Source organism: Bactrocera tryoni, chromosome 4 (assembly GCF_016617805.1).
Source record: "Bactrocera tryoni isolate S06 chromosome 4, CSIRO_BtryS06_freeze2, whole genome shotgun sequence".
Lineage (NCBI taxonomy): Eukaryota > Metazoa > Arthropoda > Insecta > Diptera > Tephritidae > Bactrocera > Bactrocera tryoni.
In genome coordinates this window covers 23,500,642-23,528,494 of record NC_052502.1, presented here as the reverse complement: position 1 = coordinate 23,528,494, position 27,853 = coordinate 23,500,642, and the positions used below count along the sequence as shown (strand labels likewise).

Genomic DNA, 27,853 nt, shown 5'->3' with positions numbered 1-27,853 from the left:
TAAAGCGTTTAATACCTAAAATATCCACCATAATCATTCGAACGGACTCACCAGTGATGTCGTTTTTTTAAATATTATTTAACCGGGCATTTTTTTCAATTTCCCGGTACCTTTTTAGTACAATGTATGTATACGATATATTGTGTTATACGTTCTCTGAGCTCCTTTTATGAAACTATTCAAAAAGATCCGCTGATGTTTCGCATCCCAAAAACCTTAGCTGTTCAGAAGTCAAACTAGAAAAGCGGAAAAATTAAGATAAGCTTTGCGTGGCCACGAGTGTATATGCAGAAATTTTAATTAGGTGCCCTAGCGTTAAAAGATCCTAACCTACTTTCTCGAATTTTCAAGATCTCGTCTCTATCTTCGAGAAAACATTAGAGGTAAGATAGAGGGAACAAAGTGGTTTACTTTTTTACATAGACCAATTGTTTTGAATTGTTCACAGGCGTAAAACAGTGAAACTAAAAAGGAGTTGCCTAGAGCCCAAAGTTTTATTTTGAGGCGTCTCAATACAAAGCTAAACACCTAAATCCATTGCCATATTTTATTTTCTACTTGAAAAGTACGTTTTCATACTCGGATCCAGTTAAGATATAACTGAGATATAGATTAAAGTTCTAACAAGTAAGCTTCACAAAATGGACCATTGTGATATGTATAATGGATCTAATCGTTGAATCCGTGTCAAAATCGAATTCGGTTATTGATGCCGTCGATGCTTTAACGTAAACTCTTTTATCACCAGCTATACGGAGAGAATAGAATGTGTACAGGATCACAACAGTATCTGTGATAATTTGCTTGGCCATGCTTGAAAAATTATAAATTTTGTATTAGGAATAAATTGCGTCAATTGGTCTCTTATTTACTTTTAATGCCTCTTAGTCCTTCAACAGATATATGCCTACTGCCTCCTTTGTATATCTCCTTTTCGAGTGGTTAAAGTTAATGAGCTGAGGGGGTGGGTACCCCCTTTTCCAAGAATTGAATTTGAGCTGCAAATTTAAAATCGGCCCAAAGCTGTAATATAAACACATGATAATTTTTCGTGATACTTATTCCATTTTTATGCACATCTCTTAAGTATGTGGTTTTAATCTTATCTCTAAAATACACATTTAAATATAATTTAGGGCGCAAATGCCCTATTTTTTACATTTCCGCAATTCACTCACCAGCGAATAGATTTCGACAAAAAGTTTCGATTTTAAGGTTCATTAAATTCTAAATTAACGCCATCTTTTAGCCACGGACCGTATTTTATAGAGCTGGTAAGGGAGTTCAACTATTTCGAAAATTTTCTTTTCGATACTGTTCCAGTGATTTCCATTTGCCATTTGTTTTGATCGAATCGGCAAGTTTTTCGGTCGAAAAGGATTCAATGATTAGACCCAATATTTTTTACGCTTTCGTTTGCTAATTCGAGCATGTAGCGGTATATCTATATATATAAAAGAAAGTTGTGTTAGCTACACAATTTATAACTCAAGAACGGCTGTACCGATTTGGTTGAAAATTGGTGGGGAAGTAGCTTAGAACCAGGAGACGGACATAATGATACATCTTAACTCTTTATGTTAAAAGTCAATACAATTCAAACATAACAAAATTCTTTCAAATCAGAAGCATGTATTCAAAATGTGTACAATCTATGTATCAACCAGAGTAAAGCGTGGACAGGTTCTCTAGTATAATATGTAAACAAATCTCTAGAAGTATCGAGCCATTTTAGTTTTGCTCTTTGACAAAAAAAAATTTGAATGTATTTGCATATATACAATATATATTTTTATTTTCATTTCAGAAAGTGCTATTTGGTTGATGTGAAGTGAAAAGTGTGATAAAGTGAAAGTGAAGTAAGTGCATAAAGTGAAATTAAATTGTGGGAAAAAAGTGTTTTCAAATATAATTGGAGCGGATGCTTTTACAAAATGGGTAAGTCCTAGCAAAACAAAAAAATATTAATCTAAAATCCTTTACAAATTGTGGCAGTGTAATCTTTTATCTTAGGAGTGGCAATAAACATATTACATTTTCATACTAAATATCTATAAGTAGTATATTATACCAAAGTATGATGTAATTAAGTTATCTTCTTGGAGTTATCTATCTTTAATATAATTTCTTGATCTCTGAAACCACTGCCTTGTGCGTTATAGACTCTATTATTTAAGTAAAAATTATTTAGTTATTTAACTAGTTTAGATTCGCGCTCTTGATAGGTACTGTTAATGACCTCAACGAAAAGTTGTTCCTTATGGGCTCCGTGGAAGAATTACATGTCTTAAATTTATTTAAATAATTCACTAATAATTATTACAATCAGTCTGGGAATCTGAACGTTATTGGTGACAATATTCCGATAATGTTGGAAAAAATTATGACAATGTTAACCGTCAGGTGATTCTAGCTTTTAAACATTTATATTTTCATTAAATTTTTGACTATCTGTTAACCAGCATATTCTCAACAATCATGACAGGTGGCACATGTTTTTTAACTCAGTTCCGTGTATTCACCATCACCATTTCTAATAAGGTACCGATTACTTATTCTTCTTGCGAACGTTGCTTTTAGATATATGCAGACAATATATTGGATCGAAAAAGTCTTTTCGTATTTATAATGAACTTTTCGCTAGAGACATTATTCTATTAGTGTAAAACTTTTCTGGTTTCTCTGCGAAAAACTGCGACAAGTAATTTTCACAGGCTTCTCTTGAAGACAACTTTACTCCATTAAGGGAATTCTGCTTTGACCGAAAATAATGGTAGACCGATGGTGCAAGATCAGAGCTATATGAGGGATGCATCAAAACTTCCCAGCCAAGCTCTCCCAGTTTTTGCCGAGTCATCAAAAATGTATGTGGTCTAGCGTTGTCCAGATAGGAGAGGAAGCCATTTCTGTTGATCAGTTCTTGCCAATTTTTTCGATTGCTTGCTTCAATCTCATCAGTTAGAGCTGCTCATAGTGAATGATTCCTTTCCAATCCCACCAAACATTCAGCATAACCTTTCGAGGTGCCAATCCTGGCTTTGCGACTATTTGTTGAGCTTTAACACGTTTGGACCGTGTTCTTTTTCGCACATCATTGTCGTATTTGATCCACGTTTCATCTACTGTTACCACTCGCTTCAGAAACGGTTCGATTCCATTTTGTTTCAGCAAAGAATCGCAAATGTTAATTCGGTTCATTAAATTTTTCACAGACAATTCATGTGGTACCCAAACATCGAGCTTATTTTTGTAGCCAGTCTTTTTTAAATGGTTCAAAACCGTTTGATGTTGAATGTTAAGTTCCTTAGCGATGTCATGGCTGCTTATGTGACGTTCCTGGCCAATATTTTCCATAATTACTTCGACTTTCTTAGCGATAGGTCGACTAGAGCGAGATGCACCTTTCACATCGAAATTTCCAGAACGGAAGCAAGCGAACTATTGTTACGCTATACGAACTGATACAGCATCGTCTCCGCAAACTTCACAGACTTCGTTGGTGGCTTGCGTGGCATTCTTCCCATTGTTATACAAATATATCAAAATATAGCGAATTTCTTCATTATTTTCACTAATTTTTGAACAGCTGTAACTTTTTTTCAACTTTCCCGAACTTAATTTCTTTTAAATCTCACCTTTCCAACACTATAAGGTATGTGATTGGTAGGACTGGAGATATACCACTGCAACGACATCTATTGACAAAATACAAAAAAACGTCTTCGAAAGTAAGACCAATACTAAACTGATAACGATCTCATTTAAAAGTGGAGGTGTATTAATTGGAAAGCTCTAACCAACTTAGTGAACTCATCTCTTCTAAAAGATTTGTTTTGACTAGCAATTAACACTTCTACGAATTTAAAGCGGCAGCTACGTGCTACATTTGTGGGCCCTTTGCTTTTATTTTATAAAATTAATCTCAAAAAATATTTTAGATTAATCGGAAACATTATACCGCGATTAGCGAAGATGCAAATGTTTTATAGATAACAAGATTCTTAATGATTTGTTTATACAAAGATTAAACGAAGCGTACTATTCTCACGCCACACGCAGATAACAATTAACGGTTAGCAATCTGTAAAGACTTTACATGCACGGCTAATATTCAATAGCGTCTAATCTCCGCGATGTGGACCAAGCGATAGCGTGCTCAGTGCCAACGTCCTCTCAGCTATGCTGACGTCAACTAACAAAGTCCAATCGCTTGCGCTCCACATTATCACTTGTCGCCCGGCAGCTGGAGGCACACTATTGTGCTCTCTCCGCTTCTATTTTAGTCTCGTTGTGATCGTCAAACGGTGCGCTTCGTTTTACTAGAAAATGATCGCACCCGCTTTCTGTGCGTTGACGCGTGTCGCGCGCAGTTCCGTTTCGCATTTACAAAAAGTAGTGCGTCGTTATTTGAGCGCCTCCGTGGAGGAGGGTAAATATGTTTTAGTGCAACGGCATAAATCGTGTGATAATGCAATTATGAAATTTCCGAGTGTGTGGCTACGTGACAACTGCTACTGTGAGCAGTGCTACCATCACAGCTCAAAGTCGCGTCGCATCGATTGGGATCGCTTCGGTACTGAAGTGGTGGCTCTCGATGTTCAGGTAAGTTTAATTAGTATGCTAATTTATACTGTTGAATGGCATAGATTTCTCTTTATTTAATTAGGTTGATTCGGTTGCTGAGCAAGTTGTGATTAAGTGGAGTGATCAGCATACTTCCACTTATGATCTGAAGTGGCTGCGCGAGCGTGAATTCAGTGATGAGCGCAGACAACGGTATTTGAATGGATTTTATCGGCCAAAACCAAAACATTGGGCCGGTCAGCAGTTCAAAGAAATCACGGAAACTTTCAAATTTCAAGATGTGATGCAAACAGATGAGGGTAAGTGGGGGAAGTTGGAGTGGTTGGGTTGCCAAATTTTTCTAGCCGGGAATGCAGAAATTGCTGAAATATGTCACAAAATAATAGTTATACAGATATAACTTACATAGAATGGTTGAAATGATAGTCTTATAGGTCATTAATTTGAAAGAGACTACAAAACCGCAAACTGCGTTAATTTCTGAAATAAAAAGCGTCTCATAAAGCTGCGTCGATCGTGATCTTTCTTAAGCGACTTCAAAACGATGATGAAATAAGTCGACTATCGAGTGCATTTTTGATAAAAGTTCTTATAGAACTCCATCAGGCTTACCAAAGAAGAGAAGAAAACTAAGTTTCGTTCGTTGGATCTCATCCTGCACAAATCAGACACGAAGCTTAAAGTCTAATATGATTAGTATCATTAGATAGAAATCATTATTTGACAACTGACATTTGGAAAGTGCTTCAAATTAAGATTTAAGATTGAATTTTTTCAACTTATAGATGAAGACGTTGATATCAGGCTTAATTATGTTCGAAGTAGTAGTGTCAGGTTGGATTAGGTAGGTTAAATAGGCTAATAACTGTTGAGGTCACGAAAAAACCCAATTGCGCAGAACTCCCAGATATGGATCAAAACGATCCATATCTACAAAAGGCTTAGAGCCTGTCATAAATTGCAGCTAATTCTCCGAGCTCATAAAAAGTATGACAACTGAGGTGCTTCAGCCTTAGTTTTTACTGAAAAAGTTTCTGGAGGTGGAAACCTCATCTTTCACCATGCAACTTTTATAAGTTGCACCCGCCAAAATCTTTGCAGCGACATGAGTCTTACTGAGAGCTAGAAGTTTAATGGACCTTTCAGCTTGCACTCGGGGTCAGAAAGCTTTCAGAACCACACATGTGCTGTTTGCTGACCAGTGCTTGCTGAGCTCGGCTAACATCGTAGTCAAGCCCACATTTTAATATTATTTGAAAACTTCTATAATTCGAAACGGATAATGGAGTTTATCTCCAAAGCTATGTGACATCTGATCCAGAGTCGAATAAAAAAAAAATAAGTTTAAATTTAGATGTAAGAGGATGAGAGTCTACACTCCTTCGACTATAACGAAACTTATCTCTTCATCCATAAATATAACCAATATATTCAATATTTCCAAAAACGATGAATTCTTTTGAGTATCAAGGATAAAAAAGTTGTAACCTGATCCACTTGTTGAGCACAGGATTCCAGTTCCATAGCTTTCATTATTTTCTCTTCGAATCTGTCTGTCTCATTTTTGTAGTCCTATGATTGTTTTCAGGGATAATTTTGTTAATGATAATTGTATGAAAGCTTTGAGTATCTAAGGGGTAAGAGAACTTGGAGTGATGCGTCTTAGAAAAGCAGATTAAAAAAAAAATTAATGAAACGATGTTTCGGTTATAAATCTGTCATATTTCGGTTATATCGTGGGAATATTGTTATCATCAGACATCATTACAATTTCTCATACGAAAAAGCTTTCCTTTACAGCTCTACAACAATGGCTTGAGGCACTAGCAGTACGCGGTGTGGTCATCATCGAAGACGCGCCACTGGAAAACACGGTTGTACGTCAATTAGCCGACCGTGTGGGTTTTATACGACGCACCACCTACGGGTAAGCGGTACACTTTAATAAATTTTAAATAAAATATTTTAAAATTTCTGCCACAACAGCGAAGAGTTCATTGTGCAGGCGAAACCAGGCGCTAAGAACTACGCCTACCTCTCCGATCCGCTGCCGCTGCACACGGACCTACCCTACTATGAATACAAGCCGAGCGTGAATATATTGCACTGCGTGGTGCAGTCGCAGTCAGTTGGCGGCAGTAATCTGTTAGTCGACGGATTTCACATAGCCGATCGCTTGCGCGACGAACACCCAGCGGATTACCGTATACTAACGGAGACGCAGGTCGATTGGAATGATATCGGCAGTGAGGATGGGCGGAGTTTTCACAATATCTGGCGCGCGCCGGTGATATGGTGAGTGGGGAGGAGTGTTGTTCTCTAGTTGCTGCATTTAAAATGAATTCTCGAAAAGAGTTATGTCGGCGGTAAGATGCGGTGCAAGGAGCCGCACGGTTGCTTCTACGAAATCAATGCGGCCACAGTGGTGGCATTTAATTTATTTGTCTAGCAGGCAAGGCGTCAATTCCCAGGGCAACTCTTAAGCGGACGAAGAAAATTGAGTGTCGCTGCCACTTACGCGCACTTGCCTGTCGCTGTGGGGTTTTGCAGTTGCATTTGCATTGCGCGCACATACATATTTTATATGTAATATTGCAGCGCGTTGTGTGCCGCCTGGGTGTATGCAATGAAAATCGATTTTCAATCTTATTTATAGCCTCAGTTTCGAGGCGCAGCAACTTGTTTTGTACGTTTTGCCTGTCGCCGGCGTTGTCGCTTCATTTACAACTCATTTTCTATTAATTTTTTTTTTCGTGTTGTTTTTTTTTGTCTTTTTGCGCCTTCCTAACGCGCCGTTGACACTTGCCACCGCGCACCGCAGCCGCTCTCGCAGCATCCGCTATCTACTCTTTTTTCCTCGTTTTATTCAACTTTCCTCTGCTTCTTTTTACAGTTTAGACAGTGACGGAAATTACACGCGTATAAATCACAGCATTCCGCAGCGCGACAGTCATTTCTCCGTGCCGCTGCGCGCCGTCATACCCTGGTACCAGGCCTACGCCAAGTTTGTGCGTTTGGCGCGCCGCGACGCTTTTGCATTTAAAACGAAACCCGGCGACGTTTTGACTTTCAATAATATTCGTCTGCTGCACGGTCGCACCGGGTACGATGACTCCGAGCAGAATGTACGGTACATTGTGGGCGCCTACCTCGACTGGGACATCATCTATTCGAAGCTGCGCGTATTGAAGAGCGCACAGGCGGAAAGCCTCAATGTTGGCAGCGCGCTGCAGCAGTAGCACCACCAACAACAACAAAATGCATTACATATTTTTATATATAAAAAGTCATGGCAGCTGGCGGCCTAACTGCTGTTGGCAAAACCACAACGTTGACGTGTACGACGAAGGCGACAATTGGCACACTAACTCCTTCAGCGCGCAACTGTCAAGGAGCGGGCAACAACCGGCGCAGCAGCACCAGAAACAGGAATTGCTGCTGCAGCCTCTCTCGTCCTATAACGGTTCTTGTGGTGCAATGCTTTCTATTATCAACTTTTTTTCTGCTGCCAACAGTGCCTTCATTATTTTTCGATTCCTCTTTGGCTTGGCGCTTTGCTCCGTAGTTGTTGCTGTTGTGTTTGCATGTCTTTTCGAGTTTTATTGATTTTTAATAAAGTGGCGCGCAGCAGGCGACCGGAAGTTGTGGTGACATTAAAGCGGATAATTTACTTGCTTTCACACTTGACTTATTATCAATTTAAGGCGTTAACGCTGAGTGATGGCACTTTACATTCCCTGTAATTATTCTAAATTTGATTGTAATTGTAAAAACAAGGGTACTTTTAGGCAATAAAATTATCGATTTGTATTAGTAAGAATGTTTTATGTGTTGTTTTCTTTTAACTAATTCTTATTATTTTTTGAAATATTTAAAATAAGTTTTTTCTTGATTTTTTGACTAATCATATCTTGTTCTTCATATCAAATGTGATGTGTCCGATTTGTAAAGTGCACTTTAGAATATTTTCTGACGGAATACAAAACAAATTTTAAATCTCATACCTATTTTAAATTAAATAGTATTTAATATACTCGTATTTAACAGCCGTTTTCGATTCTTTGCTCGCTATTTTTTCAAGCTAAAAGCCAGGTAAAAGAAAGTTTAATTGATACAAGAGAGTATATTAATACCTCTTTAAAAAAATATAATCGACATCCGCAATGTTTCTAAATTTTGTTTTATACGTTTTAGACCAAAAATTACTCTCAGAAACGATTCCATCATTTGTTCGATTCACCACTCTCCAATACTATTGATGATATACTTTGAAAGAAGATTATTTAAGTTAATCTGGTAGGCCAATGAGCTACGTACATATATATACCAGTCTTGGCTTTTTGTGATACTATTGCGATGGAGTTCAGTTACTAGATCCGTGAGGATCATCCTTTAAGATGCCTGAGCTTGACCCCCATTTTAACGGACTCTGTAGTCTCATTTTCGATACCTCCTCCAGTGTATCGTACCATGGGGACGCACATGCTTAGAGCGTAGTTTTCTAATGCACTGTTTCCCTGGTGCCTTGCTTTAGATATTTCCAGCAGTCTTCTCGATCTGTCAGCCCCATCTTGCGGGCGTATGTCACCACTGGACGATGACCAGTAAATATTCCCATTATGTTCCTAAAGTCTCTTCTATCGGGTGCCAATGGAAATTTTGTATACTTTCGATCTACCGTTTTGCACACGCCTTTTGCACGAGGGTATTCTGTTCCATCGAAGCTTGGATTTTCTTTAACATGCTTTTGTTCAGATCGTCGTATCGACAATCCATGGGTTTCCTAATTTTGATCACGTTTTTGGGTGTTATCCGTACACCATTCTTGGCAATTTCGTCCACTATTTCATTGCCCCCGATGCCTTTTTGGCCTGACATCTAGTAGAAGTGAAGTTGCTTGTTTCTGGCAACACTTTCCACTGCTGTCCTGTTGTTCCCAAAACTCTTCTGGCTGATATGCGAGGATGCTGGCTAGATTGCTGCTTGGCTGTCTCGTAAATGTTGACTCTGGAATTTCCTGCAGGTGCATTAGAGGCCAGATCAGCGTCTTTAGCAAAGACCTCACCTTGAAATATATTGCACTGGTCCGACAAATTTAAAAGCTTATGCATAACTCTGGACAGTATTTCCTCGCCAACTTTATCGTCTATTTTTGAGCCATCCATATAGATGTTTAGAGAAATGCGCGTAGCTAACATCCCGCCAGGCATCTTTTTCTATGTTTACTTTAAACTTTCATTCCCAGTTGAAAAGTGGGTTCATGTAGTCGGTGTTTGCCAAACCGCCAATAACCGCCGAGCTATGTCCGAAGGTTCTATATGTTTTTTTCTGTGCAGCTTTCAGCGAACTGGTCTATAGTTGGCAGATTTAGTACAAGTTCAAGAGCCGCCGTTGAAGTTGTTTCAAAGTTCCCATTATTCATAGCGCAGCAAGCTTCTGAACCCTTTCCATTGGCTTTCGGTAGGTGGGTTTCCGTATTTATTTTGGAAAAGAAAACCATATAAATTTCTTTTTACTCTGGTGTAAGTAGTAAGAAGTGTGTAACCCTTATGCTTAACTATATGCAAAATATACAATCGAAGCAGATTTAATTTAATTTATTGTAAACCAAAACGATTCGTGACGTATTTTTAAATCATAAAGGTTTGATTCTATGGAAACTGGTGAATTGATAAACTATATAAAAGGTGTCCCAAAATTAACACAAGTTTGGAATTAAGTAGAAAACAAAGTTTTTAGCCTTTCGATTGTAATTTTTTTTTATCGATTCTTTAAATACATAGGCTATTTATAGAATAAGACATCGAGTAAATGTTTTCTCGGCCTTCCATACACATATGCATTCCTTTGTCGAAGCTTCCATGCCTATTCCGCATAAATATGGCTGAATTTCATAGATGAAACAGTGAATCTTCTCCTTTAAACACTGCTATTTGTGGGCTTTTTGCAATAGACCTGTAATATTAAATAGCCGCATGAAAAGAAATCTAGTGGTGTTAAATCAAATAGACGATCAATTCTGATCCCAAAAGCGAGACAGTACACGACCTGGAAATGTCTCATGCAACAAATGAAGTGTTTCACGGGCTATAGGGCATATGGCAGCGTCTCCTTGAAGCCACATATTTGCATCATTATCGTCCAATTTCTAAAACTTTCCGGTGACGGTTTAATCAGTCTTATTTTCGATGAAATTCAAAGATTGTTCAATAATAAAGACACGTTGTTCTATCATGTAACTCCACATTTTTACTAAGCCTGGAATCTCAGCTATCGATTTGTATTTATTTTTAGGTTTGGCAACTCTTTACTACAAAATAGCGGAAATTTTCAATTGTGCTTTAATTTTGGGACACCCATTTTCTGATTTTTTCTGAAAAGTCTGGTGGAAAGCCTAATCATTCTCTAGTTGATTCCTAACTTTCGTGCTTGATGTAGTTGATCCGGTTATCGGAGGAGCATACATTTGTCAGCGATATTCATTCACCCAATATTATTTTCTAGTTTGATTAAGGTGGTATTTTCTTCTCTACCCTATATACATGATTATTTTATTATTTAGTTTTTGTGTTGAGAGATTTAGTTTGCTAACTTGTAAGAAACTATGGCTTTTAAATCACTTTCTTTATAAAAGCTTAAAGGAAATGTCGGATTCCTATAAAATTCAGCCATGTCCGTCTGTCTGCATAATCGCGAGGTAGTTCGTCATTTTTGAGATATCGATCTGAAATTTTGAATATGGACCAATGCCACATATACATATGTAGCTGTTGTATAAACTGAGCATTCGGTTTCAAGTGATTATATGGAAAACTTTTTCAGTTGACGAGATATCTTCATCTTGTTCAGATCGAATCACTATAACTGTTATATAAAGCTCTTGCAAGGAGTCTTTTGTACTTATGAACGGTACTATTTCTGCATTTCCCAACACTTTGTCAAATATCTTAGAAGGTGTGGTGAGTTGAACTTATTGCTTTGGGCGCCCAGTTAGGGATTTGTGGTTTCCAAAAACTGAATATTTTAGTTCACAGCGTGTAAATCCTTTATGGCTCATTGGCAGTCAGTCAGTCAACATTATTTGATATCGATTTTTATCTGTTGTTTAGTTTCCATTTAAAAATAATTTATATTTTTGTTTTTTGTGAGCCAAAATTTCCAGTATTTTAAAATTCTCTAAATCTCTCTCTCTCATCTAACCTAATTTTTTATATTTTCATAGAATGAAACCGAACCGAATGAACTCTTTGCAGAGTATTTACATTTTATCTGAGATGCAAAAACCAGTTAGCACTGTTATGATTTTCTTCTTCTACTTTCTTGCTTTTTTCTTAACCAAAATGTACAGTTAAACCAAATGGTATGCATTTAAGTTGAAATAATACGAAAAGTTTTGCTTAATGGACTTTTAATGTATTTTCAAGTCGTAAAGTTGCACGCTTTTGAGGGCAATTAGGTGCAAAAATAACTGAGACTTCCACAGATATATACAAAATATAAAAAATGTGTGCTTGGCTTTGAGTAGAGAACTTTTAATATAAACATTTTATGCATTTGCTTTGCTGGCGAAGATATGTATTTTTATGGTATGCGTGTATGAACATGAGTATTAGGGTCAGCCAAAAAAAAACTTATGAATCAAATTTATGGGTTAATATATACAGAGTTAAACTAGAAAAAGCGTTAAGTTCGGTTGCAACGAAGATATAATATCTTTCATACATGTTTCCATATAAGAACTGGATTGTAATCGGTCAGTTTGTAAGGCAGCTATATACTATAATGTAGCGCTCTGAGCAATTTCTTGAAGATATTTCATCATATGAAACAGTTTTCCAAATAAAGATATGCTTTTTAGGCAGCTATATGCTATAGTGGTCTGATATCGTCTGTTTTAACAGAAAAGCAACTTCTTGAGAACAAAAGGCCGCTTGCGAAAATTCAGACCGATATCTCATAAACTTAGACCGGACAGATCGTAAGACAAATAGACATGACTGAATGGACTCAGCTCGCCAATCTGATAATTCCACATACATATATTCTGCAACGTTTCCTTTTGAGCGTTTAAAATTTCGTGGAAAACCTAAATACTCTCTTCAGGGCATAAAACAATCTTTCAGAGCAATACCTCTAGGTTAATTTTAAAAAGCGCTGTGAGCAATCTCAATATTGATAAGCATAAAATATTTCTCAGGGAAACATTTTTTACTTAAAAAATTACTATACTTAAAAGCTTTGAAAATTTATTTATTCTTCTTTACTGGCTTAAACACCGCTTACGCGATTATAACCGAGTTAGCAACAGCGCGCCAGTCGGAGCTTTTGGTTTTCCTCAACGACAGATTACACAGCCTTATTAGTTTTGCGGGGATACCAAATTCGGACATCGCGGCGTAAAAGCGGCTTCTATTCATGCAGTCGAATGCAGCTTGGATCGACGGAGAGGTGGTTGCTGATATTCCAGGTCAAAAGCCACACTGATAAGGACCAATCAGTTTGTTGACGGTGGGCTTTAATCTTTCACACAATACGCTTGGTAGTTGGTGCAGATTGTGGGGTTTACCTTTTTGTGGATTGGGCAGAGCATACTTAAATTCCAATCGTTGGGTATGCTTTCGTCCGACCATATTTTAGAAAGAAGCTAATGCATGCTCCTTATAGTTCTTCGCCGCCGTATTTGAACAGCTCGGCCGGCAACCTATCGGCCCCTGCCGCATTGTTGTTCTTCAGAAGGGAAATTGCTATTCGAACTTCTTCGCGGTCGGGCAATGGCACGTCTACTCCATCGTCATCGGTTGGGCATGGGTTACTAGATCACCGGTCTTGAAACCTTCTGTTAGTAGTCGCATTTTTTGTAGAATTTTCGAGCATTACCGCTGTCGGCCAGCTTGTCAAGCTCTTCATACTCACGCATTTCGGGCTCTCTCTTTTTTTTTGTCTGCAATTGCGTCTTGCTTCCCTCTTCAGCTCTCGGTATCTATCCCATTCGATTGAAACGCTGTGAGGTAGGCAGTCTACTTTGTTCCAATTCGCCATAACGATCCTCATCGTACCAGCTGTTCTTTTACATTTTCCGAAAACCAATGATTTCGGTTTCAGCTGTACGTAAAGAGCTTGAAATGCCGTCCCACAGTTCTTTTATACCGAGTTGCTGAACAATGCTCTCAAAGAGCAGGTGTACAAGTCGTGTAGAAAATCGTTCGGTTATCTGTTGTTATTGCATCCTCTCGAGGTCGAACCTTCCTCTTGTGTTTGCTAACGTGCGTTTTTTGCTGCACAGAGGCGGGTGCGTATCTTGGCTGCAATAAGTTAGTGGTCCAAGTCGATGTTATGACTCGGAGCGTAGACACATCTAAAACACTGGAGACGTATTTTCCATCTATCACATGAAAACTAGCTTGCTGGGAAAACTTTTTCTTTGTATATAAGTTAGTTTTAAACCTTAAATTTTATGGTATTTCTTTTTTGGCTTACCCTATTGTCTATAGATATAAATGTATATGCAGCACACCACGATTAGTCATTTATTTTTTCTTTTTCATACAAGAAAAAGTAGGCACAAAAATCAGCGGCATGCCATGCATTCATATACAGTCATAAAAAAACCACAAATAAACACCCTCACCATATACACACACACACAAACATACAAATGCCCACACGCTCAAGTAAGCGCCGTCAACAAAAGTAACTCGCTCGCTTTGCTGGGTAATTACCATTGAAATATGATTGTATTATCAGCAGTCTGTATATAAAATGCTGCAAAGAAAGTTCAAAGTGCGATGGGGATGGTGTTTGTGTTGCATGTGGCAAGTTGCGAAGAAATGAGAAATCACAGCATTGTTAACAGTCGAGCGCGGCAAGTTTTCCGGCCAATTACATGCGAATTCCATAAACATTACACGCTGGCGGCGCATAAAGTGACGCACAAACACACCAACATACATGCCACACACACATAAATGCGAATGCCACACATACATATGTATGTATATGCCTGCGTGCGCCGAGTAAACTCGCACTTTTATGAACTCTTCAAATTTCGGCTGTTGAAAGTATTAAGTGGCAGCAGCAGTCACAAAGTCAGCGCAGAGAGGCCCGAGAAGCGCTACTCAAGAACCCATTTAGCTGCTTGCTACATTCCCGTTACGCTGCGCTGATAATAAAATAAACTTTTAACGAGTAAAAAATGGAATTTAACAATTCGTAAGTCAAAGCGAAAATTGGCGATAATAAAACCTACGCAGCCGACACACGCATACATGCACACGAAGTAAAACATGTAAGCAACAAATGCATATCAAATGACGGCTAAGCCGCTAGCTTGCTTCTATTTATTTTATAAATATATATATATATGTGAGTGTGTGCCGCTGTGTGTGTGTTCGTGTGACATAAAAACGCCGAAATCTCATGAAAATAAAATGGCAATGAAAATGTAATAACAATGACACATTTTTCCAGCCAATTTGATAAGCGACAACAACAAGTATAACAATGTTCCAACTGGTAGCAAATGCGAATAAAATAAACAGCGAACATTCGTTAAACGAAGCAGCGTCGCGAAGACACAAATTACCAGTCTAAACCAGCAACAGCTCACAAATTGGGCACCTCCTGGGAAGGGGTGATGAAGAGTGAGGGCGATTATTGACACTTATTTGTATTTTTTATATTTTTCTTCTTAAATAATGTGGCATTTTAGCTGATAGAGTTTGTGAGTAAAAAAAGTAAACTTTAATTTTTTTTCTCATTTCAACACTCATGGAATAGGGCTTGTTGGTAATTATTGTTTTCTTTCTTATGCGCTGAACAGGATGTGTAATTGAAATTCCATCACTCGAAGTTCTCCATAACTCGCATTCTTGAATTGGCCATAGGAGTTAAACTTCATTCAAATTTCTTTCCTTAACTCGAAGTCTCTCTAACTCGGAAGTTTTTTGTGGATTATGGTGATACGAGTTAGCGAAATTCAAATGTATTGAGTTTGCCACAAAGTTTGTAATACCTAAAAGAAAACGTCGGAGACCTTATAAAATGTAAACATAAACGATCAGCAGCCGTGCCCGTCTATGTGCCTGTATATGCTTCAATTTTTGAAAAACCTAAGTGAAATTTGGAACGATGGGTATCAAAGGCTTTTATGGACAACTCTTTCAATTGACGAGTTATATTTATGAAATTTAGCTAAAACAATAATGCAATCTCCGAAGAAATTGTTTAGATGGAATGAATATAGCATACAGCCGCCATACAAACTGAGCGATCAAGTTTTATTTTGGAATTTTTATTTAATTAATTTAAAAATTTTAAGAATTGCTTGGTCATATTTTCCACTTTTCGTCCTTTTAAATGGCGTCGGTAATCCTACCATTGAAATATACAGGGTGTGCCATTTTTAATACTATTTACGTCATGGGTTGCGGCACGCATATTTTCATCGAGCTCGTCTATGGTGTGAGAATTGCCTAGTGTATACTTTTTATACTCTCGCAACAATGTTGCTAACGAGAGTATTATAGTTTTGTTCACATAACGGTTGTTTGTAAGTCCTAAAACTAAAAGAGTCAGATATAGGGTTATATATACCAAAGTGATCAGGGCGACGAGTAGAGTCGAAATCCGGATGTCTGTCTGTCCGTCCGTCTGTCCGTCCGTCCGTGCAAGCTGTAACTTGAGTAAAAATTGAGATATCATGATGAAACTAGGTACACGTATTTCCTGGCTCCATAAGAAGGTTAAGTTCGAAGATGGGCAAAGTCGGCCCACTGCCACGCCCACAAAATGGCGGAAACCGAAAACCTATAAAGTGTCATAACTAAGCCATAAATAAAGATATTAAAGTGAAATTTGGCACGAAGGATCGCATTAGGGAGGGGCATATTTGGACGCAATTGTTTTGGAAAAGTGGGCGTGGCCCCGCCCCTACTAAGTTTTTGTACATATCTCGGAAACTACTATAGCTATGTCAGCCAAAGTCTACAGAGTCGTTTTCTTCAGGCATTTCCATATACAGTTCAAAAATGGAAGAAATCGGATAATAACCACGCCCACCTCCCATACAAAGGTTATGTTCAAAAATCACTAAAAGTGCGTTAACCGACTAACAAAAAACGTCAGAAACACTAAATTTTACGGAAGAAGTGGCAGAAGGAAGCTGCACTCAGGCTTTAAAAAGTGAAAATGGGCGTGGCGCCGCCCACTTATGGACCAAGCATATCTCAGGAGCTACTAGACCGATTTCAATGAAATTCGGTATATAATGTTTTCTTAACACCCTGATGACATGTACGAAATATGGCTGAAATCGGTTCACAACCACGCCTTCTTCCAATATGCAAAGCTATTTTGAATTCCATCTGATGCCTTCTCTGTATAATGCGAGTATAAACATTAGGAACCAATGATGATAGCGGAATAAAACTTTACAAAAATTCGGTGTTTGAAAAATATGTAAATTACGTATTATGAAATCTCGATTATCACTTTACCATGCGAGAGTATAAAATGTTCGGTGACACCCGAACTTAGCCCTTCCTTACTTGTTTTTCAAATCAACCCCCGCACAAAGAAGCTTGATCTTCAAACTTACCTAATAATGTGAGAATTGCTTTTTATTGTTACGGTGTTATAGAACAAAAACAAATTTTATTCATCGAAGATCGCTTTACTGTTTTCCAAAAGCTTCCATATTAACATTTGTATACTTCTGCATGCGATTGAATCAATTGTGGAAGCACTTTGTCACTCAGATTGATGTATCTCCAAAACATGGGTTCTAAACGTTTCAACTGCCTACTCAGGTTTCGCAAAGCTCCTAGTTTATTTTTTTTTTTCATACGGAAATAAAAAGGAGTCATTCTGTGCCAAGTCCGGTATTTACAGTGAATGGTTTAAGTGCTCAAAAATGGAGTTGTTTCAGCCGATATGTTTGCATTGTCGTGATGAGGAGTTATCTGTCTTCGGTCGTTGGTTTTCCGGATTCCTTTAAAGGCAATAGGCAAATAAATGGCTGTGTACCACTCATAATTTACTGTTCTGTTTTCCTAAAACAGAAAAGCAACCTTTTCCTTCGATTGGATTCACCGTAACATCAATAAATATTGTACCTTGAGATTCATCGTCAAAAATTAAGCTAAGTTAATCTTTGCATTCTTCCACGCTATGCACAATCCATGTCCAAAATTGTAAAAAATAATTGCTCGAAATTTTCGCGATTTAATTCCATTTTTTGGCCAAGATGAATAGTTTAAGTTACTGTAAACAACACTAATAGCGTCCGTATGATAAAATGTTCTGAGTATGTATAACATCGAAAATGCCAAACTTTATGCTTAAATTGTGAGTTGCCAAATTGCAACACAAGGGTTGCCAAATCGTGAAATTTATAAAAATATGCCAACCTAAATATGTACAGGATTCCAGAATAATACTTTATGTTATTGAATTGTGATCTATCTATTAGGGCTTCAAAAAGTATTTTTTTATCTTCAGACTGGGTCATCTTCGCAAATATTTTCTTTTTCAGGAATATTTTTTTCTTCTTATAAGGATTGAGTGATTTTTTTTTAAATCCTCAGACCATTAGCAGTGAATTTGTAATAATTGAAACTCTACTATCCCATCAAAGGTTAAGATATTGATAATATATTTTGATTTTATTTCTTATTCTTTGCGGTTGCTTTCAGTGACAATAATATGTGTTTTTTCAAACGTCCTACTTATTAAAACCATCAGGCCGATCCATATACTATATGTATGTAACTTAACAAATCACTTGTTCAAAAACAAAGCTTTCATGATAAAACTTCATTTAAAAAGCTTTGTGTGTTCTTTAAAATAAAAAAGCTTCACTTAAAAAGCTTTGCGGAAGAATTCATAGTTGGCGCTATAATACAAGTTTCTATTGCTTAAACTAGAATTTAGCACTTACTCAAGTGTTGAATAGACATCGCCTTTCGTACTTTAAGCTTCTACAGTCAATATTATCTTTTAAAATTACGAACAATTTTCCTCAAATTATACTTCCATTCAGCTAAAGCTTGTGAGATAAATTGTTTGTGAAATAAATTGACAGAAAAGTTTGCGCCCCTCGTTCACTCCCCTCACCTCTCAGTGGCTACTTTGCATCACACTGACACACCCCACCTCGCCGCTTATCAACATACAATAGATTCCAACAACACGCTGTCAAATTTTACTCCTCCAATTTGGCAAAAATGCCAACAAAATTACTTGAGAAAATAAAATCGACGTGAAGTCGAAACCTTTCCCACACATTCAATTCTTTTGCAAATTGGCCTACGTTTACAGTTACAATCACTCGCAGTGGGCTTGCAACAAAGTGTCACAAATGTTTACACAGCATGAAGCTGTAGCAACAACAAGAAAAGTTTGACACTAACATCTACGGCAGTTGCTTGACATTTGACAGCCATTAGGGTGCGTTTGCATGCTTGTATATGTATGTATGTGTGTCTGTCAACGTAGTATTGCAGGATTTTGGTAGTGTTAGCATAAGTTCAGTTGTTGACAACACACCCACATGACACTTGTGACTTGTGTCGCTGTCGTGTGATTTTTGTACAGCAACACAGCAGGTGAGCGCCCAAAAGCTCACTACTAATAAATATTTGCTTTGAATTTTTCTATATTTTTTAACGTCTTCTTTTCTCACCTTTCTTCAGCTCATTTTGTATTTCTTATTGTTTGTTTAACACACCCAAGCGCCTTAATTTGCCGCTTTTACTTGTATGCGCGCCTGTAGGTAGGCTATGCAAGTTCGTTTGTTACCTTTTCACCACTTGGCTCGTCGAAATGCGGCATAAACATCGCTGTGGGAATTGTGGCTGGGTTTGTATGTTTGTCGTGTGGTCGACATTTAACACATCGCTCTCACACCTTTTTCTGTTGCCGCTTCCGTCACTCTTGCCACGTTGTTTCCTCAGCTTCACCTCCCATGCCAGCTGAATTCTCACAGCATGCTCGCAAATTGCTACTGAAAGCCAAAGTCAAAGTCAAAGTTCGTCTAAATAAACAAACAAGAACATGTTTCCCTTCACTTTCACCTCCGGCACAGCCTTCCCCCAACTTTAGGCCATTGTATAGGCGGCGTGCCCTTGAATTGTTGCTGCGAGTTTTTTTGCAGAAGTTTTCGGCGTATGGCAACACTTTTCTCAAGTGCAGTTTATAAAAATTTCACTCAGTTAATTTGCCTCGCTGTTGTGTATTGACGCAGCAAAACGCTCTTGAAAGCGCCTGTGTACAGGTAATATCCCCATTTTGACTCATAAGCGCTTGTTCGCCATTGAAATCGTACTCGTAATGAGGTCTCGGTTGAAATTGCACATTCACTTGTAAGAAAAGTTTCTTTTATTGTTATTAGCAATGCTTGCGCATTCAGTGCGCTAATAATCAACGCAAATCGCAAATTATTTTTATACTTTCATTCGTACTTTTCACAACAATGAAAATGATGCGAAGGTATGAAAATGTTTTAAAGAGGTTTTTATTTGCTGCTTTTTGTGTGGCTAAAGGCTTGGGCTGTAAACATAACGAGCGCAGAAAATACTTTTATGTGGTTATATATAAGTATTTCCAATGAAAAACTCATTCGAATGCGACTTTCTCAGCCACATTCGGAGCCTTTTAAAAAGGATAAAGTGTATTTTTTGCGTCGATTCATTGCTGTGGATGAGACTTGGGTCTAACCTGGTGTGTCGGCTGGTTGTTCGGTTTCGAAACGAGTTCGCGTCCCGAAATCGGCCAAGAAGGTTTAAGTCATCAGTTTTTTGGGATGCAAGAGGAATTTTCTTTATGGATTACTTGCAAATTGGTAAAACAATTAATCCTTTGCAAACTATTGGACCAGTTGAAGGAAAAAATACGTGAAAAAAGAACCGGTTTGAGGAAGAAGAAAATATTTTTCATCAGGACAATGCACCGTGCCACAAGAACATTTTGACAATGGTTAAAATCCATGAATTAAAATTTTAATTGTTGGAGCATCCACCGTATTCACCAGATTTGGCCCCCAGCAGCTTTCATTTGTTTCCAGAACTGAAAGATTCTCATCGTTGAAGCAAGTGTATTAATGTTCAGGGAGATTATACTGAGTAATAAAATGTATTTTGAATCATAAAATTGTGTTTTTCTGGTCAAACGACAAAACTTATTGAACAGGCTGTATATGCTGGAAGAAGAGGTATAATCTGACACTACCTACGTAGATATACATGCATCATTTTATGAATATGTAATATTGAGTTGAGCTCTTAAAATTTTACTTTTCTAGCTTTCATATTGCTATGGTTTTCAAGAATACAATTATTCAATAGATTTGCGTTTTTTACCGGCTAAGCATATTTTTTGGAATTATTTTTTATTCGTATCGATGGCTCTCATCAAGGCAGAGCACGATACACCTATTATACTATATGATCAAATTCAACGCGGACTGACAAACAAACTACATTTTCACGTTTTCTAATAAACATATTTTTTTTGTGCTAATATTTTCTTCTACTCCGTTTCTTTGCAGGTAAGTTTTTTCACCATTAACTGAAGCTTTGTATTTCGTCCACTCTAATAAGGACAGGGCTCTTATGGTGACATGCTTGTATTTTGAAGCAGGTAAATTTGTATGACTCGCTTTTATTTCAAGTTCTGAAAAGGTCTCGGACCTATACAAGTAGCGCAAATAAATGAATTGATGTCATATTAAGTGTGTTTGCTTGTAATTAAGCGTAAGTAGGGCATTTTTAATATTTTTAAGTGAAAGAATTGCACTGAAAATTGTAAAGATATAGGGAAGAAGGAATTTATGTGTTAAGTAAGAGTTGTGAATGAAATCTGGCACTTAACTAACCCATTTCAAAAAGGTATTTATATTATATACTATTACATTTGTTTATTTAGTTTGCTTCTATTTGGTTAAAAATTCGCATGATCAAATTTGATTCGGACTGAAGACTAAACTTTATTACTGACTTTTTTAATCCAATTTTACATAAACTTTCTATAAGTCTCGGCTGGAATGGCGTTCAGTGTCTTCAACCAATTTAGGCTTTTTGGCTTTCGACTTATTTTTGGAGCACTATTTGCTAGATACTTGAACAATTTCGATATCGTATTCATGAACACACTTCTCGTCAAGCAAAATTTGATCAGACTTGATTATGTTTTTGCTCTGACGTGAAGGCGTGATATTGTACTCACTAACCCATTTTTGATGATCTAATGTACTTATTGTATATAATATGTTTCAACACTGCTTTAAAAATATTCAACTCAGATAATGAAAGATATAGTCATGAAAAGCATTCATTGTTGTGTTATTAATTTTATATATCGGAATCTAAATTACAGGTCTGAAATTGTAACAGGCAGAGTGAATGTCAGACGACCCAACTAGACCTTTAATGTGTCCATTGTGCAACCAGCAGATCTAAAATACCTTCACTCTATAATGTCTACTCTAAACCAACCTGTGCTCGTAATGAAGTTCATAATATAAGCAGCTTTCGAGATATCGTGAAGAACGACTTTATAGTTGCGATCATTTTCCAAAACAAAGCTTTGCATTCACATAGTAGATGTTCTATAGTTTCTTTTTCTTCTACCTCTTGACAGCTTCTACAATAGTCGTTATATGCTATCGCCAGTCTGCTGGCATGGCCGCCAATTAGACCTAGCGACCTGTTAGCACGCCCACAGGAGTTTATAGGTCATTCGTTTCGAATTGTAATAGTCGGCATATATTCCATTAATGACACATTTATCGGGTTGTTAATCAAGGATAAATCGACTCCACCGAGACACATCTACAATATATGCACATGTTTGTCGATTAAACAAAATACCACACCCCAAATCTAATTCTCCATACACTTGATATAAGGCTCGGCTGGGATAGCGTTTTGTGCCTTCGGCGAATTTCTTTTTTTTTATTTCGTTTAGGTTTTAATTTTCTTTTAAAGAGCCATTTGCTAGATTATGGGATATTTTCAAAGTCATATTCATAAATCCAAGTATCCTCGGCGGTAATGATACGTTTGTTGTAATTGTAATGAGTCATTGTCATGTTCACAAGTATTTGTTTTTGCGACTTCTCCTCAATGTCGGTTCTGTAGTAGCCTATCATTAACAGGCTTCATACCGAGATAAGATAAATAGATGAAAATTGCAACATGACCTAAAGTCTGTTGTGTACTCTCCTAAGTCACAACGACCCACTTAGCCCCATTATATTGATAAATTCCAATACTTGCATATTGCTGGGTGCTAATTAGGCGATGGAATCCCTATTTAGAAACGTGGATCCAAGGGCCTTTATCCTGCAAACTGATGTGCAGTTTATTGGTAGGTGTTCTGGAGTTTCAGGCTCCCTGTCGCAAAACCGGTAATTCTTCGCGACGAAAGGAAGATCTAGCCCCGGTCTGGTAGAGCAGAACTGGTAGCAAATTGTTCTGGTTTTGTAGTGTCTAGGGCTGGCTAAGGTATTAATGTGCCTGAATTATATTCAAAAAAAATTTCCTTCATATTTTATCACCAAAAATATGTGGTCACTGTAATAACTTCCATAGTTTTTGAATAGTGCCTTTTTATGATCACATCTCCCATAAATTTAAATGTGCTTGAATTTAAGCAACACAACAGCAAACCTATTAACACTAAATACTCACTCATCGATTCACTATTAAAAAGTCATTGTAGCGCTAGTCAATACATAAATTAATACAAATATAGTTGGGTATGTGAGCGGTATGTATGTGTATGTGCGGGTATATTCAAAATGATTACTATTAAGGATCAACTTGTAGTCACTTAACGAGTGTCAGCCGAAAGCACTGGAATGTCGAAGGCCATAATAGAAATGCGCACTTAAGTATGTACAAGTGTATTAATATGAGCGAAAAGTTTATGCTGCTTTTTATGCACGCACACACACACAGCCAAACACGCTCATATAAGTACTCACATAAAAACATAACGAAGCGTTTGTATGTGTGTGCGTCTAGTTTTTGCCGGACTATTTTGGGCTTTTTGTGCTCAAGAACTTTTGCATATTTTATAAGCCATCATTATGCCTACTTATGCCTCGTTATTGAGCGCAATAAAATAAAATTTTAGAAGCCTACTCTGAACTCTAAAGAACTCTAAACTCACAAAGGACCCAAAATCCCAAACTCAAAGAGAAAAAAGTAAGCGAGCAGAAGAGCAAAAAAGTGTGTGCAGAAAAACTTGTGCAGCTGACTGTTGGCTTAGCGGTATTCAGTAATTCCGTTAGACTTCCTTTTTGCAGTCGGTTGCGACATACACACAGAGAAGTTCAGCAAGAACCGCGCTCACACACAACTAAAAATATGTACGTATGTGCGCCAAGGGAATGCACGCACACACAGCCATACCCACACGCGCCTATATCCATTGACGGCGACTAGCCTTTTCCAGCCTACGCGCCCTGAGACACGTGTTCCGCGCAGCTAAACCCGCATGCTTGGCAACGCTGACGACCTCAATTGTACGCCAGAGCCCGGCGCTTGCGAAAAGTTTTCATTTAAATATGAAATAATGAAAATAGAAATAATAAAATGTGGAAATGGTGAAATGCGAAAGGCAAATGTCGTGGTGAAATGTACATTTATGTCGCAACAACAACATGACGCGCATGAAGTAGTGAAAAGGTGCAACTTCAAGTGCTTGGAAGTCTATAAAAAAGTTTACTCTTTTAATACTTTTCACATTTTATGAAATAAAAATCTTGTAAGAATTTGCCTCCCACATTTTTTCCCGTATTTATTTATTTTTTCTGAGAAAACCTCCTACAACTCGTGTATAGCTCAGAATTGTGGAAGCTGGAGTAAGGATAACCGCCTTACAACCGGCTGAGCTTAGCCAATGTTTGTGTGTGCCTCTGTATTTGAGGCCGCTCGGCTGTCTGCATTTATGCTGAAGCCTTTAACTGTATTTGCCTACTTACATCCGGGCTTCAGGTTGCCGAGTGGCACTCTTCTTTTCCTTCGCCAGTTCTTACTTGGCTCTCACCTTCTTGTGTGTTCGTGTAGTTTCCGCGGCGATTTTCTTGATACCCTCAAGCTTTCGTGTCGTTTTGCAGCGTTTCATGTTAAAACGGTGGGTTAAAAGTTGAAAAAAGAGTTGAGAAAAAAAAAATTTTTGTTTGTAGTTTTGAATATTTATTGAAGAGCTGTTAGAAAGAATATCTAGCCAAAAGAATTATTATATTTTGTAATTTCTTCTTCTCAGTATATTTTTCCAGCTCATGGAACACTCTGAAATGTTTGTAAATTTTTAGGTAAAAATAATATATATGTTTTTAGATTACCCTAGTCTCTTAATCCGATCTCTAATCATTACACCGCTAACCTCATATTATCATCCCATATCTTACCCTAAGTACTGCCCCAAATTCGTGAAAAAATAAGATTTGCTTTGATATTATTAGCATTAACATCATCACACTCGAGGGAGTTATTTCATTATTGGCTTCCTGAGTCAGATCTCTTCATGCCAGTTCGACCGGAGCACAAAAGTCTAATTTGTATTTTACATTTCTCCAGAATTGCTAGAAAAAATCAGATTAAAATTATTATTAAAAAAATTTAATTGCATACAAAAAGGGTGACAACTCTTCAAAAATATTTTTTCCTGTAGACCTTTAATCGTAAGTCTATGTGGTTTAATAAACATATTGCATAAATTATTTTCTGTTGTCAATATTAGTACATCAAAAATTCCAAATAGGTGGCAACACTAAAAAAATTTTTACCTTTAAGCATTTATGCTCATATGGTAGTTTTTTTTCTTCTAAATTTTTTAACTTAACGTTTACAAAAAAGGTGGCAACCCTAATTTTTTTGTCTTATTTTCAATCATCTCACCATTATATAGACAAATCTTGTAACTATTTATATTGTTTAATTTTTTGATGTTTTTGTTGTACCAATATTGATCATAGCAATTGAAAATTATCTCGCACTCATGACTAAAAAAATTACTTCAAAAGTACCCACTGTCACTACCGAACTCAAAACTTATATCACACTCCTCCATGCAAAAATTTACCTCTATATATGTATGTCTGTATGGGTTTACAAGTGTTCACATCTTGTTAAAAAAATAGCACTTATAGTGTATCTCTTAGTCTGTATGTATGTTGGCAAAAGCGTTGAGATGCCTCTAAGGATTATACAATACATTTTGCTTGACATCCCAACGGCCAAGAAAGGCTTAACGCCGCCATCACCAAAGGCAAACACCAGAAGAAGAACTTCTGTCATGACCACACCCACAGCCAACGGCATATTCAGCTACATACATATTTACACTGCCTCGCACCATATACATTCATATAGCGCAGAGCCGAGAAATGTCCCTTAGCGATTTCGCTCTGTGCCCGTCCACTTTTCCCATTTATCTCCTCATATTTCCTCGCAGCCATTCGCATTTCTACGCTATAAATTGTGTACACTTTTCGGTAACTCGCTTACAAACAGTTACTTTTTCATTTTCGGTGCTTTGGGGTTTGCCTACAACAACCACTTGTGACTTTAAAGCTGCCAGTTGACACCGTGTGTTTGTTGTAAGATTTCTTCCGGCGTCGAGTGGACATTTTTTGTTGCTATGCATTCGAAAAGTTCGCTGCGGAATTTAAGCTGTTGGCAGTAGTGTTTTGTGTGCGGCGCATAATGCCAGAGAGCCTAAATGTAGGCAATGCTAGTGACAATGTCGCAACAGTTGTTGCTGTGCGGGGTGTACAAACCATACCAGTCTCCAAAAATTCATTATTTCTGTTGTACTTTCCATCTTTTCTTCTAATTTTTTATTCTCCCTTTTATATTATATTATTATTGGAAGGAGAAAAATATCGAAGCAGTGTTTGGGAACTTTAAATAAAGTTGATTTTTTCTACTATATATATTCCAGAAGAAACTTGGGCACCTTTAATTTTATTATTGTAATACTATTGTACTATTTTTCCAACTAAAATCTACAAATGAAACAACGGAAAGAGTACGTAATTTTGTTGAAGAAAACCAAAGAAAGTCTTTCAGTTACTTAAATGAAACTTTTCTACGTAGATCTACATGTTGATTAGACCCTACGGTCTGGTTAAGTAACTAGTCGAATATAATTAATATATTTTAATTTAATTATTAAAATAACCGACTTTAATGCAAGAAGATATAAAAATATCTGAACGAATCTTCAGATAATTTCGAAATATTCATTCTTTGTTTTTATCGAGGTACTTTTCATTCTTTTTCTAAAAGTTCTATTAGAGGACTACGTAATAAAATATTCTAATAGTGACTTAATCGAACAATATGAAAGCTCTGACAGTATATCGATATGAGAAAGCTAGCTGCTCTTCCATCCCAAAATATAATAATTAATTTTGGTATTTTATTCAGAAATAATCATAAGACTAGCCGATTTCTTTTTGAAGCCTGAGAACAGGAAAAAGTCAGTGAGAGTCATATCCGAGGGATACGTTAGGATTCGAAACAATTCTAAGCCCAATTTTGAATTTTTTTTTTTAATTGTTAAAGGCCACGCTGAATAGTTGAAAATCCAGTTTACACAAAAATAAACATTTTTTTTCTATAGACCATTCTAAAATTAAATCGAATCATTTTCATTTACTTGAAACACGGTGACTCCGATATTTTCATATTATACCCAAATATTCATATATGATGTATCCAACTATCTCAATCAATCTCACTTTACATCCGTTTAGTATCCTCTTTTTTGGATTTTTTATGCTTTCTAGAGTACAATATCTTTTTAACTTCCCCTGAGTTCATCATCTTTGGTGCTCAATGATTGAATTTAAAAAGGACGAGGACGGAAAATATTTATAGTTTGGAAAATGCTGCAGAGATGGCAGATATTGACAGTTCTAGTTTCTTACCTAAGTTCTGTCTGATCCGGAGACAGTTGTTCAAGGAATGCATACATATTCAGGTCCCTTGCGTTAAGCAAACTCGACGACCTGCGAAAAAGTCTCCGGAGCAAGTGTCCAATGGTCATATCTCTAGTCATACCGCTGTTCACATAATATTTCTTATATCTGGAACAGGGTCCATTTTTCAGTGTTAAGTTTCCGAGATATCGATTTGAACCGATACCAGACCACTATGGTACGAGTATATGCCGTTCCAAATCCAGTTCATATTGGACCCCTATGGTACATACATTAAGACAAAAAAGTACCCGAAAATTGTAATTTAAACTACCCGGG

The 27,853-nt window shown here is 37.2% G+C and overlaps 2 protein-coding genes and 1 long non-coding RNA gene across 3 annotated transcripts in view; 2 read left to right on the top strand and 1 right to left on the bottom strand.

The window, feature by feature from the left end:
- LOC120773727 (netrin-A-like) overlaps positions 1 to 27,853 on the bottom strand; it is a 610,257-nt gene that overhangs the window by 264,830 nt on the left and 317,574 nt on the right. The window lies entirely within an intron of this gene.
- The window catches only part of LOC120776079, a 119,552-nt gene continuing 93,511 nt past the window's right edge, over positions 1,813 to 27,853 (top strand). The window contains exon 1 of the long non-coding RNA XR_005705382.1: positions 1,813 to 1,938. This is a non-coding gene — a long non-coding RNA (uncharacterized LOC120776079). The remainder of the gene's footprint in view (positions 1,939 to 27,853) is intronic.
- On the top strand, positions 4,299 to 8,404 carry LOC120776077 (gamma-butyrobetaine dioxygenase). The gene is made up of 5 exons (XM_040106546.1): positions 4,299 to 4,602; positions 4,667 to 4,883; positions 6,385 to 6,511; positions 6,571 to 6,879; positions 7,478 to 8,404. Exons 1-5 carry the CDS (start codon positions 4,327 to 4,329, stop codon positions 7,821 to 7,823), a joined length of 1,275 nt encoding a protein of 424 aa, XP_039962480.1. The 5' UTR covers positions 4,299 to 4,326; the 3' UTR covers positions 7,824 to 8,404.